At 25.1% G+C, this 15,429-nt stretch overlaps 1 protein-coding gene across 1 annotated transcript in view; it reads left to right on the top strand.

Moving 5' to 3' along the window:
- The first annotated feature begins 781 nt into the window (after window positions 1-781).
- Window positions 782-15,429, top strand: part of LOC100198502 (proteasome activator complex subunit 3) — a 33,606-nt gene continuing 18,958 nt past the window's right edge. Inside the window, exons 1-8 of the mRNA XM_065810202.1 lie at window positions 782-878; window positions 6,151-6,183; window positions 11,057-11,089; window positions 13,405-13,467; window positions 13,722-13,829; window positions 14,325-14,364; window positions 14,539-14,576; window positions 15,058-15,123. Coding sequence (XP_065666274.1) covers window positions 858-878; window positions 6,151-6,183; window positions 11,057-11,089; window positions 13,405-13,467; window positions 13,722-13,829; window positions 14,325-14,364; window positions 14,539-14,576; window positions 15,058-15,123 — 402 coding nt within the window. The 5' untranslated portion in view covers window positions 782-857. The remainder of the gene's footprint in view (window positions 879-6,150; window positions 6,184-11,056; window positions 11,090-13,404; window positions 13,468-13,721; window positions 13,830-14,324; window positions 14,365-14,538; window positions 14,577-15,057; window positions 15,124-15,429) is intronic.

Raw genomic sequence — 15,429 nt, 5'->3', positions numbered from 1 at the left:
AATTAATGCTGAATGTTATGTACATACTTTCCCAATTTAATTTAAATTATGTCATTTAAATTTTAAAAATAAGGATAAAACATGCCAAAGTAACTACCAAATAATACTGTATGCATACTTGTTAATGAGTTATAAGTTATAATCATGCATAGGGTTGTCAGATGTCCAGCTTTTATATTGGAGAATACAGTGTCGAAGCTTTAAAATTAAAGATTTTTACTGTGTTCTCCTTTGTAAAAGCCGGACATCTGGCAACACTAATCATGCAGAAACACCCTAGAATTGAAAAACTTAATAAACTGGTTAAAATTCATTTTTATTTGTACTTTCCAAAAGTAACTAGTAACTTTTTTTTTTTACTTATATTTTAAAAGCATAAACATATGTTTTAAACTGAGAAATCAATAAAGCTTATAGATGCTTTTGATATTTTTATACCACTGTATATAAAAATTTAAAAATCATTAAAATTTAACGTCTGCAAAATTATAAATCTAGAATCTTTAAAATATATTGTTAGAAACATACTTTTAAATACGAGATGCTCTTGTAATAATGATTCATATTTAGCTAGCATTTTTATTATTATGTAAAAAGATATCAATTTTAATGAGTTCTAACATATCTTACATTTTTATATTTAATAAAAATGTTTAAGAAAAATAAATATCCATTTTAGACTCAAATTATTTCTTAGCAGAATGTATGCAGTTTGTCAATTTTACATTTAGATAATATATTTTTTATAATAATATATTTAGACTCAAATTATTTCTTAGCAGAATGTATGCAGTTTGTCAATTTTTCATTTAGATAATATATTTTTTATAATAATATATTTGTTATAAACATATAAAATGTCATCAAGTGATTACAAGGTAAGATGAACTTTCCCATATTTTTAGTTTATATATATATATATATATATATATATATATATATATATATATATATATATATATATATAATATATATATATATACATCAATTATTAATATTATTAATAACATTTTTAATAGTATTAATATTGGTTATTATGTAACAGCAAATTTAATTAATAACTTTCCTTTTTCTTAGCAGCATTTTAAGTATATTTAAATCAGGGTTGCTAAGAGGGGGGGGGGGGCAAAAGGGACAGTTTGTCCCGGGCAGCAGATGAAAAAAAGGCACCTAAAAAAAAAAGTTCTTCATCTATAATATATGGAAATTTAGATGAGTAAGGACGCCAATCAGGGATGCTGTCCCAGGCGGCGTGACAGCCCTAGGTGGCCCTGATTAAAATGGTCTATTACTATTTTTGCAGCAATCCTAAAACTTCTTTATACCAATATATATTGCAAAGTAAATAGAAGCCATTGTTTAAAGTCTTAAGGTTTAATTAAAAACTGATTAAAACGAAAAACTTGGAGAAATTAAAGATAAAAAGTATGCTTAATGCATGTACTTTAGCAAAAAAAATTACAAATTAAAAAAATTCACTAATCTACTAAATTTTTTTCTTTTGAGGTTTCTGATGCGTTTTTTTTCGTCTCAAGTAAAGTTAATTTTGAAAAAAAAAAATAATTGTCAAGTTAAATAATTTTTCAAAAATAAAATGAGTTTTGAAAAGTTAAAATAATTTCAAAAGAATAAAATAATTTTCAATTAGATAAATTGGTTTCAGAAAATGAAATGAGTTTCGAAATGTGTATTGAATTCTAATAGATTAATTGAATTTTGTAAGATAAATTGAGTTTTGCAAAGCTAAATTAATTTTAAAAGCTAAATGAATTTTGAACAACAAAAAATAAATCATCTAAGTAAGGCTTCCTTATGTTCTTATTTTTTTCATCCTGAAAATAATTGTGAATCTATAAAAGCTGATGCGCTGGGTTTATTAAAGTTCTCTGTTGAGGGATTTCAATATTTTAATTTGATAAAGTAGATTACTTTTAAATGTAAAATATTAAATATATTAAACAAAAATGCCCAAACAAATGTTTTAATTAAGTTCTAAATAAGATAATTATTATGAAAATACCAAAACGCTTTATTTAAATTCTAAATAAAAATATTTTTAAAAAATGGCAAAACAAATGTGTTATTTAATTTTCTAAATAAAATAGTTAAATTAAAAATGGCAAAACCAACTTTATTTAAATTTCAAATGAGATAATAGACCTTTTTATAAATACCTCCGATGGAGAATGGAGATTTTTCAAAACTGTGCTCGTCATAATCAAAATAAATGAAGTATTAGCTATTATTTTGTAAAATAATGTAGTATTTTCTTCATTTACTTCATAAAATTAAACTTTTAATCAGTATATTATTGCTCCTAGAATAGTAGTATACATATATTGAATATAATATAGAGTTGTTCTCTTTTGAAAAGCCTATAAACCCTTTAGACATTAATCAATTTTAATATTATGATGTTGGCTATATTATGTTGCATTTTTATTATCTTTTAACTTTTTATTAAAAGCTTCAAAAATAATTTTAAAATTTCAAATTAGAATATAAAAGAATCGGTTTTGAAATTTTTGAAATTGTTTTAAAGAACATCATTCTTAAAAGTCATTTCTGAATTACATTAACTATATGATTATTTTTTATAAATATTATCAATATCATTTTTATTATATAATAGTTTTTAATATAAGATAGGAAAAAATACATTTCAGTGTTATTGAATTAAATCAAAAAATTCTTCTCTGCAGTTTCATGTTTCTTTGTTTGTTGTTGTTGTTTTGTTACTTTTTTGAAGTTTTTTTTTTCTTTCACTTTTCAGGTGAAAAAACTGATATTTGTTGGAGCTCTAATTCCATCTACAAAATCAGGGCTAAATTAAAAACATTAATAAAGAACACATTCCGTCCCAGCTAATATTAATATCAGATACTGTTCTTTTTTAAATAACTTATGTTAACGTTGATATTTTATTCTTTACTAACCTGATTTAGTTTTACTAAATCATTGTCTGTGCTTGAAAAAAAAGTCGCTGAACTTGGCATTTGTTTTTCTCTCAATTTTAAGTCTTTGCAGGTTTGTCAACTTGTTGAACCTTAATTCAAAATTTTGTGCCGACCTAAAAGAGTTTTAAGTTGGCAATTTTTTTGCCAATCTTATTTTTCCTAATTCTAAGGGCTGCCTAGTATTAGCCAGATTACAATTTTTAAACAAATTTTTAAAATATAAATTAATAAAGAACTCAATTTTCACTTGATCAGAATTAAGGATTATTAATTCAACATTTAGTAAATACAAGTTTTATTCTTTTTATTTTAACTTAAAGAAAATTCAAGACCAAAGAACTGAGTGGGTTTTTAAAACAAAGTAAAAATAAAGTTATAACATTTCTAAGACAAATTGAAAACAAAAACCTTCAATTGGGGAGGGGGTGCAGCAACTTTAAAAGAGCCCGTTTGCAAATTTAGGGGCTCTTTTGCAAATGTATGGAGCTTTTTTTAAGAGCCCTAATGACAGGTTTTAGGAAGGGCCTCAGACCCAGTAGCCATAGTACTGAATATGTTTTGTTACCTAACCTAATGACAAAGCTGAATTGTTTGCTAAAAACTTTTCATCAATCTCATCACTTGATTTCACTAATCACATCCTACCTGATATAGCCGACAAACAGGTTGATCCATTGCTTGACATTTGTATCACTCCAGCTTCTCTATCTAAAGTATTTTCCTGCTTAGACAGCTTCTACAGCTTGTGGTCCGTAGTGCTTGCAAAATTCTTTTTTATCTAGTTTTTGTTCCTTAGTTTTTTTCCTCAAACATCAGTTCTTTGGAATTTGCTCCCTTCATCTTGCTTTCTTGATTCATTTAATTCATATAAGTTATATATATAATTCTTTATAAATATATTAGTATTAATACTTTGTTTATAAATATATTAAGTAAAGAATTGCATGAGCAGTAGAGTGTTCTTTTTAAACCCAGGCTGTTTATTTTAAAAGACATTATTTTTATTTAAAAATAATTATAGTGTGTTGTACACAATATGTTCCAGGTTTTTCAAGAAGCAAGGAAGAATGGAAGTAGATTTATAATTATATTATTGATATTATTGAGATATTATTATCTCCAGATTTAAAATCTTGCATTTTTAAATTTCTCTATAAAAGTTCCTTGTTTTATCAAATTATTAAGTATATAAAAGAGGGTTTTTATACTCCTTGTGCTTTATATAATTTTAATAATAACACAGCATCTGATAATTTTTTTTTTGTGGGTAATGCTGTGTTTTTCTATAATAAATTTACTAGCAGTCAGTAATTCAATCTAAAATTTAATGGCTTTTTATTTTGATGCTATTGTTTTTTACTTTGATAACACACCTGTTTGTACGAGTGGTTAGCTTGCAGAGTTTTTGAAACAAAGTGCTGTGGTTCGAATCCTACCACTAACGGTTTTTATTTTTTGAACTATCATAGCGCAATGGTTAGCAAGGCTTGGACAGGCGTGTGATTGAGCCCTAATGCTGACCACACAAATGATTTTTTTTTTTGACAACTTGACCACAGTTGTTTATATGTTTTGATGATTCAGAAATGTGCTGAATGTAGGAAAAATATCAAAAAAAAACTAACAAAAAAAGACACAAAAAAAAAATTCCTTATGATAAAGGAATTAAATAAAAACTTAAACCTGAAGTGAAACTTTTTGTTACGTTTTAATTAGGTATGAAATAATTGTTATTAAAACTTATCTTTTTAAGCGTTTTTTTAATGTTACACAAAACACTTTTAAATTAAGTAACAAAACACTACTAATGATTGTTTAATAAATGAACAAATTTTATTAAATTTATTAAAATGTGTTGTATATAATATTTTTAAGTTGTATAAACATTTATTTTTTCAAAAAAGTTGCAAAAAAAAAAATTGTTTAAAAAAATAGCGTAGTCTTTTTAAAATAGTAATTTTTAATAATTTAATGCTCTAATAAGTAAAAAAAAAAAAAGGTTTTTAACTTTTTTATTCGTAAAAATAGGAAGAAAAAAATAATAAAATGCACCTGCGATTTAAATAAAATAAACAGCAAACAAGCAATTTAATTTAATTTTAATTTGAGCATTACAACTTTATTAATAAACGCTTCGCATAACGAATTTAAAAATTATTATAAAAGATTTAAACTCATTCATTCCTATCATAATTGAAAATAATAAAAAAAAAAAATTTCAACAAATAAAATGTTAAAACAAATAAAAAAATAACATTTAAAAGATTTAAAAAAATCGTAAGTTTAATTATAAAAATTAATTATATAAACATTATGCTAAATGCTATTAACAAAAGGCTTCAGAACTTTTCCATTAATCAACAAAATACATGCTTGCATGCAAGTAAATAAAGTTATTTTATATTCTTGCATAATTCACATAAAATGTGTAAAAGCTAGTAGTCACAAAAGGTTTTGAACTTATTCATAAATTTAAGTAAAAAATTATTTCTAAAAATAATGGTTTAAAAAACTTTTTGGAAGACATGGGAAAATAGTTTCAAACGTTTAAATTTATCATAGAAAATACATGCCTACATAAAAAAACTTATATATAACATTTTTTATTAATTTACACATGTGTTTATGTAAACAATCATTATAATTAATTTTATGGTTTTATTTAAAGCCTTTGTGTAAAATAAAAACTTTAAAAACTTTAGAAAAGATCAACAATTAAAAGATATTTATAACGTAACACTTTTTATTGCATTTAAATTGTTAAAACATCAAAATAGTCATGGTCAAGTTGTAAAGAAAAAAAGTTTAGTGTGGTCAGTTACAGAGTGCGATTGCACGCCATTCCTGTCCAAGCCTGGTTAGCGCACTTGTCTCAGAAGCTAGAGATCCGTGGTTCAATGGCATCTCTGGGCAATTTTTGTATCATCAGTAAGGAATGAGGCATGAACTTCCTTTCAAACGCTCTTCGGTGGTGCTCTTTGATAAGACCGTAAGGTTTTTTTTGGGCAACTTTAAAAAAATTAAATTAAAAAATTATGCTAAATTTGAATATGTGCTTTATGTGTATTTCTTTATGGTTGAAAAAAAAATTATAGTAAACTTGTAACTTAAGAAACAATTGTTGCTACCTAACAAATTGTATTTTAGACAGTTCTAACATATATGTTATGCTAATGAATAAATACTTTTTTAGTTTGGAAATTTAAATCTAAAGAATGCAAAAGAGGTAACTCAATATATTTATATTTTTTATTTAATTCTTATGTAACTTTTAATTATATAAAGAAGCTATTCTAGGCAGTTTTTGATAGATGTTTGACAGCACAATATTTAGGCATCTGTACAAACTAATTTTTAAATAAACTTGACATAATTTATATTATAAATAATATATGCAGGGTTGTTTGCCAACTAAGAAAGTGTAAGAATTAAAAAAATATATATTAGCAATATATGATGGTTGTAAATTTTTAAAGCTACAATGATACAGCCTGTTTAAAGTTTTTTTTTTTTAATGTATTACAGGGTTCATGGCACTCAGGGAAAATCTGGAAAACCAGGGAAAGGTTTTTAAATTTTAAAAAATCAGGGAATACCTGGAAAATTCAGGGAACTTTTTTAAAAATCTTTAAAATCAGGGAAAACTCAGGGAATGTGTTTTAGATTTATATATAAATTAAAGTTATTTTGCAATATACAAATTTTGAGTTTTTTTTTTAACAGATTGTTATCAATTAATTATGAAGAAGTAACTAATTTCTTTAAAATTCTGATAAAAATATTAGCTGAATATGGATTCAGTTGAGAAAGTATTATATCCTTTAACAATAACAAGGAAAATTTTATACTTTTCACCACTCGAACTCAGGGAAAAAGTACTTGAAATCAGGGGAAAACTCAGGGAAAACTCAGGGAAAATAGATTTCTAAAGCTGCCATGAACCCTGTATTAACCTCCCCAACGCCTAGGAGCCACTATAGTTCATATTTTTACTTATAGTCCAATTTTGTGTAACAACAAGAAAATACAATAAGAAAATGGACAATTTTTTTTCATTGTTTTTCTACAGTTTCTGTAAAGAAAACACATTTTTTTCTTTTAAACTTCTTTACTTCCAACAAGGCTGCAAGCAACCACTAATTGGAGTTGGAAGTTACTGGAAGAGAAAAGATGAAGATTGTAGAGCAAGATACAGATTGACTTAAAGGATTGCAAAATATATGAATCAGGAAAGCAAGATAAAGTAAGCGAATTACAAAGAACTGATGTTCAAGGAAAAAAACTAGAGGAATAAGAGTTTTTGGAGCACTTAGGGACAGTCACAGAAAAAAGATGAGACTTAATTGAATGATGAGTAACACGAGAATGAATTTTAGTAGATGGCACAAGAGCGCTACCTCTTTAGAGCAGTGCCTATTATAGTAACTGTAGAAAAGAGAAAGAGAAGCAACATTACAATGTTATGATAATGGTTGGAGGTTGGATGCAAGTATTCCATACAAGGCCGAAATTGAGATTTATAGAGATAAAGAATAGAATCCGGAGTAAGAAAGTGGCGAGCTCAATAAAGAGATGCAACCTTGGCAGATGCTAATTTAGCAACGGATTTGATATATGGCTTCCAAGAAAGATCAGAAATAAGAGTTAATCCTAGAAGGTGAAGGGTAGATGACTTATCGAGTACATTACTGTTCATAAATATAGGAAGATCTAAATTATTGTGATAACAATTGGCTGAAAAATTGAGTTTTACCTGAATTAAAGTTCACAAGCCAGTGACCCCCGTGCTGTAACAGAAGTGAGATATTTTTCAAGCTCAAATGCCCCTTCCAAGCAATCAGAGAGTGTTGGTTTCTTATCATGACAAGAATAAATGGTAGTATCATCAGCGAACGATGCTACCTCAGATGTAAGAATATCTGGAAGATCGTTAATGTAAATTAAAAAGAGTATAGGGCCAAGGATAGAACCTTGAGGAACCCCTGAAGTTACAGAATAAGAAGGGTGCTGTCCACCGAGGACAACTTTTATACTATGATTGGAAAGGAAGGATTTAATAATCTTAAAAATGTTACCAAATACACCGTAAGTAGAAAGCTTATGGAGAAGATCAGCATGCCAAACTTTATCAAAAGCTTTAGAAATGTTAAGAGCAATGGCCTTAATCTCTCCACCTTTATCTAATGCACCATAAAACTTATCGGTTATTGCTGTTAACAAATCAGCTGTAGAACGAGAAGATTGAAATCTATATTGATGATCAGAAAGTAAGTTATTAGATTCAAGGTGAGAGATTAAGTGTTTGTTAGTTAAAGGTTCAAAAGCCTAGCTTAATCATGTCTAAAATAATATATTTCCTTGCATTCAAATATTAAGTTATAAATTATAAAGTTTGTAATTTTGAAAATAAATATTTAAAATAACATGTTTATTTATGCCACATTAAAATCAATATTTTTTTGTATTTGTTTATTATATTTTTATAAAAATTATTGGTATTTTTAAAATCACTATTAAATTTGATGAACGTCATTTCAAACGTCATAATTTTGATGTGTTTCTGTATTCTATATATATATATATATATATATATATATATATATATATATATATATATATATATATATATATATATATATATATATATATATATATATATATATATATATATATATATATATATATATATATATATTACTTTATTGAACAATTTAACCCAGGTACCCATGTAAAATAAACTACAGAACGGTATTTAAAAATATTTTTAACAATAGTTAAAAAACTCATCATGGAATGATGAAATGATGTAGTTACTAATATTTTTTTTAGTGTTTTATATTATATTTATATATATTTATATATATATATATATATATATATATATATATATATACATATATACATATATACATATATATATATATATATATATATATATATATATATATATATATATATATATATATATATATACATATATATATATATACATATATACATATATACATATATACATATATACATATATACATATATACATATATACATATATACATATATACATATATACATATATATATATATATATATATATATATATATATATATATATATATATATATATATATATATATATATATATATACACAGGGTCTATTATAGGAAAAAAATTTGGGCAGCTGAACCCCCTCCCCCCATTCTGTCCTGGCGAAATTGAGCAAAAAATCAGTGCTTTTTTGTGAATAAAACAATATTTGTTGTGAAAAACGTTAAAAAAAAAAAGTCCTTAAATTTCAATTTGGGCTCTGCCCAAATACAGTTGACACTGTCGAAAATAGTCTAGAATAGCCCCTGATATATATATATATATAATATATATATATATATATATATATATATATATATATATATATATATATATATATATATATACACACACACACAGTACAATCTCTCTAATTCGAATCTTCTTAATTTGAAAACCTCCATAATTTGATTAAATGCACAGTCACTGTGAAATGCGCTTAAAAAACCTTTTTTTCGAATCTCCATAATTCGAAAACCTCCACAATTCAAATGGATTTTTTAGACCCGTCAGTAAAATCCTCTCTATAAATCAAACTTTTTTAATTTCTGACACGTAAAAAGCTCATTAAACCGTCAAAATCTTTTTTCAAATTTTGAATGTTGTGAATTTTTAAAAAACGATTAGTCTAAATTATCTTCTACTGTTAAAAAATCATGGCATCAAAGAGACATAAAGAAAACTATTTAAAGCAGAAATAAAAGACTAATGGAATTGAAGAAAGGAAAAAAAAATAAAGAGGTTTCAAAAATTTTTGATATTCCACCAAACACTCTTTCCACCTAGGAAAAGGATGAAGATAAAATCTTTGACGCGTTTTGTCAAGAATATTTGACTAAACAGGTGAAAGTTGATTTGTATTACCTAGTAAACAAAGCTGTACTTAAATGGTTTAAACAAATGAGAACTGATACCAATTATTACCAGCTGATACCAATTATTTACCATCTGAGCCACTAATTGTACCAATTAGTGGCTTGCTGGTAAAATAAAAAGCTTTATATTTTGCGATAGAGTTATGCTTCAAAAATTTTCAAGCTATGGTCCAAAAACATATTGAAAATATAGTTGAACTTGCTCTATTGGCTAAGCTATGAAAAATATATATAAATATTTGAAGTTATTTTTTTAAAGTCATTTTGGCTTTTTAACATTTAGAAATTTTATGTTTACACAAAATATGTTGGTATATTTGTTTTTTTTGACATGAATTTACTAGCTCATAAAAGACTATAATGACTGATTATTTTTTTCAAATTTTAAAGTTTAAAACACATAATATATATTGCTATTAGGTCTAAGAATTACTATTTGTTTGTTTGTTTGATTTCTATTCGTTACTTTGAAAATAATATTTAAAAAGTCAACTTTCTATAATTCAAAAATCTCTTTAATTCAAACTTTTATTTTTCTCCATAAAATTCGAATTAGAGAGATTCTACTGTGTGTGTGTGTGTGTATATATATATATATATATATATATATATATATATATATATATATATATATATATATATATATATATATATATATATATATTTTAGAATATTTAACTCCCCAAGGCCCGAGGGGGGCCACTACAGTCGAGGAGGCTACTCTTTTTTTTTTTTTTTTTTTTTTTTTTATACACACAAATATACATGCACGCACACAATACACTCTCTTGCCTATATTTCTTAAATAAAAAGCTTGATCAAGATATTTGTTGAGTGTGGTACTACCAGGGATGTGATTGGGACTAAACCTAGTAGTACTTGCTTAGTACTTGAACAAATACTAAACCAGTACTTGCTTATAATCTGAGTACTCTTCATCTGTGAAATGTTTAACGCGAGTATTTTTCTAGTACAGTGTGATTTATTTTAATCTTTTATAATTAAAGTTTTCATTTTTAGTTTGGAAACCCAACAGTTTGTAATACATGACATAACACATTTGTTATTAAATGCTCTCTTGTGTTGTATGTCTATGCTTGTATTTAAATATTTTTAAAAACTGTTTTTTTTATAACTAGGTGTCTGACTATGCAGCACAGATAGTTGTTGATGTAAGTTTCTGTTCAAATTTAAATTTTTTATAATAAGATTTATCTGTTTGTGCAGTTATTTAAAGTTGGTATTTCTAATTTATATATATATATATGTGTGTGTGTGTGTGTCACTTTTTTTTCTGCATCATTTTGTTAATTAAATTGCCTAAGTTTAACTACCCAATTATCTTATTATCTGTGATAGTTTATTTTTCGGTGATAATTTAGACAACTTCTATTGTTGTAACTATTTTAATTAATTTTCTGAACTCTTGCGCGCAATATATTTAAGGCTTTTTAAATTAAATACAACTTTTATGTTAAATTTAAAAAAAATTCACAAAAAAATGTTTTTTTTTTGGGGTCCAGTCCTGATCTCTTTAAAAAAACTTTATATGTTTTCTTTGAAATTTGACTACAGTTGACTCTCGATATCTGGACTACTCAATCTCGAATTTTTGTGTATCTTGTACTTTATTTTCAGTCCCTTGCGCACTCATTTGAGCCAAAATCCTCTCGATATCTTGAACATTTTTCCTGGTTCTCTGAGAGTTTGAGATACAGAGAGTCAACTGTATTATGATGTAATATTGGGTATTGTAAATATCTTCTAAACTCCTGGGAGTTTTAAAGTAATAATTACTTACTAGTTTTAAAGTAATAATTAAACAGTTTATAACTTGTATTTTTACTTCAGTTTCTATGCACAGATAGGTGTGGTGACAACTTTATCTTTCTTGGTTCTTTTTAATGCATATTATGCTTTAAATAGAGTGGTATTTTGGGCTGGTTCTTTTGATAATGTCCTTTCTCTTTTAAACATATTGAAAAAATAGTTGAACTTGCTCTATTGGCTAAGCTATGGATGCTATGGTCCAAAAACATATTGAAAATATAGTTGAATTTGCTCTATTGGCTAAGCTATGAAAAATATATATAAATATTTGAAGTTATTTTTTTAAAGTCATTTTGGCTTTTTAATATTTAGAAATTTTATGTTTACACAAAATATGTTGGTATATTTGTTTTTTTAAGGCTATAAAAAAAATCTAGCTCAGCATAAGATAAAAACAGATTTAGACTTTTTTTGATTGTTGGCTACACATTTACTCTTATATTTTTACTAGATTTAAACGTTCTTTAGTTCTTGACGTTAAAATAATAGGGTTCTATCTCCATTTTTTAATGTTGAGAGAATTTAACTTTTGATTTTTAATTATTTAACTATTTTACTGTGTTGTTTATATTGATAAAATAAATGTTTTTTATGTTATTTATGTTTTATAATTAATCTTACATGATTAATTTTATAATTTAAAATTGCTTGTTTACAAGTTAATTGTCAATTCCAACTTTATTAAATAAGGTTGAAATTAACAATGAAAAAATAAAAATATTCGTATTTAAATGTTATATAAATAATAATAATAAGATTAATATACTAAAATTATATAATTTTGAAAACAAAAATGTTATAAATAAAAACAGAAAATTAATTTTTTTACCATAAAAATTGGGAGATAAAACCTTATAATTATCATCTTCCAATATACTATTTGGTCTTATACCAATTTATATTTCTTAATGAATAATAAATGTGTGTTATAAGCAATCAATTTAATAATTTGATATTTTGATCTTTTAATTTAACAAATTTAACAAATTTTTACTTTTAATTTTAAAAATTCAAGTGACTAATAAATTTTGTTAAATTCTCTCAACATTTCAAAAGGGAGATAGAACCCTATTATTCTAACGTTAAGAATTGCTGGCTACACACTTATATATTCACTAAATTTAGACTTTCCTTAATTGTTGGCTACACACTTATTGTATTTTTATTAGATTTAGACTTTCCTTAAATGGTTGGCTGCACACTTATTATATTTTCACTAAATTTAAACTTTCTTTGACCATTGGCTACACATTTATTCTAATATTTTCACTAGATTTAGACTTTCTTTGAACATTGGCTACACACTTTTTTTTTATAAGCAATAATATGTGTTTATATCTGCACAACAATTAATTTAAAATTATCTTTTGTCTTGACATCATCTGTTAAGAAATCACTCACTTATTTTTACCTATCAGAAGATAAGTTTAGATAAATAAATACTTTTAATTTTTTAATGTCATAATGATGGAGGTGACTCAGTATTTTTTTTGGAAATCTTTATCCTTAACAAAAATGATAGAATAATTATAGATATATGTTTTCATGATTTTACCAATGTTCACAAACCAAATAATAATTAACAAATATCTCACTACAACCAACCAAGTTTCAAAACTCCTTGCAACCAAAAAGATCTGAGTGTATTTTTTTTTAGACAGAAAAACTTGTTACACATTCGATTCCTGATAAAATCTTTGCACTGGATAAAATGATTAAGGTAGGAGTTTTTTTTCTTTTTTACTCTTGATTATCAAGGAAAAAACTATTGTTGTTATATAATCAAATTTGAATTTATAAACTTTATGCTAATAAGTTTCACTTTTTTTCAGTTTTTTTTAATTTCAGTGTTATTCTTTATAGGAGAGGCTTCATAATGAAGTTAAAATATTTAAGAAAAAAAAGAAAATTGAAAAATGGAAAATTGAATTGTAATATTTAACTTTATATTTAAAGTTTTAAAATTTTTTTTAGGATGAGTTTTTAGTGGTGAAAGATGTTGTGCAACAAAATATTGATCACTTTGAAACTCTTAATTCAAATTCAAATCACAATGATTCTTTCAATGACGGTATCATTATGGTGATGCTTTGTAATATTATTTTTTTATTGAAAGCTATTATTGTTTTTGAAAGCTCTATATAATTTATGCCTTTTTTTTGTGTGTGTGTGTGTGTGTGTGTGTGTGTGTGTGTGTGTGTGTGTGTGTGTGTGTGTGTGTGTGTGTGTGTGTGTGTGTGTGTGTGTGTGTGTGTGTGTGTGTGTGTAGTGGTGTGATGCATGAAGCTGACTTTAGGAAAAAGTAATTCAGATAAATAACCCTCAATTTTATTATTTTAGTAATAGAATAAATATAATCTGTCTTGTTCTGCAAAACGGGTTGATGTATGAAAGGGGAAGGTTACCCTAACTACACAAGTGTTAAATCATAAGTGCTAAACTTTTGAAAAAAAAAATTTTGATTTATATTTTTTATATATATCAGGGTTTTTTATCTTTTTAATTTTATGATAGTAATTTATATGATAATAGATTTTTGATTACAAATACATGCTTTCAACTGTGACATTTGTTTAGAACTCAAAAAAAAGAAAAATTGACGATGAAGATCAAGATAGTAAGTTCAAAAAGCTTTTATAATTTTATACTAAGTTTTCACTTAAGTATTATGTATCAAATCATTTTTTTTTAATTCTTTGCTACCATCTTTTTTTAAATATTTATAGAAATTATAATTATTTTTTAATTATTTTTTCTTGTGCTTGTAACAATTTGTTTTTGTTTTTTCCAGCTCTGCCCCATGCTGCAAAAAGTTTTCCTTGCAACAAGGTATATACTTTTAATTTAAGATTTTTCATTATACACATACATAATCTATGTATGTAAGCACACATACATAATGTATATATACATACATAAGGTTATGACTTTTTTTCATATCAAGAATTCCTAAAAAATTCAAAGAATCTTTTTGAAGATTAATCTATTTTAAGCTTTCAAAGAACCTTTGCAAAAGATTCTAAAGTCATATTTGTAGATTCGTAAAAAGAACCTTTATTGATGGTTTTAAAGAATTCTAAATGACTCAATTTCTGAAATATTAAAGTAGTTTATAGGAACTGTGCATATGTTTAAACCAGTTTACATTTTTACAGACTATTGATTTTATTTAATTAGTATATATAGTTATTTTGAATCAAATTTCAGTATTAAATGGTAGCTGAATTGCTGCTTTTTTAAGTAAAATATTTAAAAAAATACTTATTTAAAAAGTAAAAATAGCTAAAACTAAAAATTATTTATACCTTAGAGGCTGTTAAAGTTGATCAATATAATAAAACCAGAAGTCCAAGATATGGTGGAAATATGCGAAAAGGTAGCAAAAACAAAATTTTTTTTAAAAGGTTCCTTGAAAATCGGTTTAAAGTATATTTTTTTACAAGAAATTGTTAACTTCCCTATAAAAAAAAGAACCATTGTCTTTTTTTTCATTCCAAAGTTTATTATGCTATATAAGCCCATGAGATGCATAGTTATGAGTGGTATAAGTCACTTTTTTCAATATTTTGAGTTATTGCTACCAATGGTTAGCATTTTGTTTATTCTATTACATGGCAGAGTGGGATAAGTCTAATGATATCGATAATGATGCTAGAACTGTTTTTTGTTATGCTCCTCACTA

The sequence above is a fragment of the Hydra vulgaris genome, chromosome 11 (genome assembly GCF_038396675.1).
Source record: "Hydra vulgaris chromosome 11, alternate assembly HydraT2T_AEP".
Taxonomy (NCBI): domain Eukaryota; kingdom Metazoa; phylum Cnidaria; class Hydrozoa; order Anthoathecata; family Hydridae; genus Hydra; species Hydra vulgaris.
This window is presented reverse-complemented; position numbering and strand designations above follow the sequence as displayed.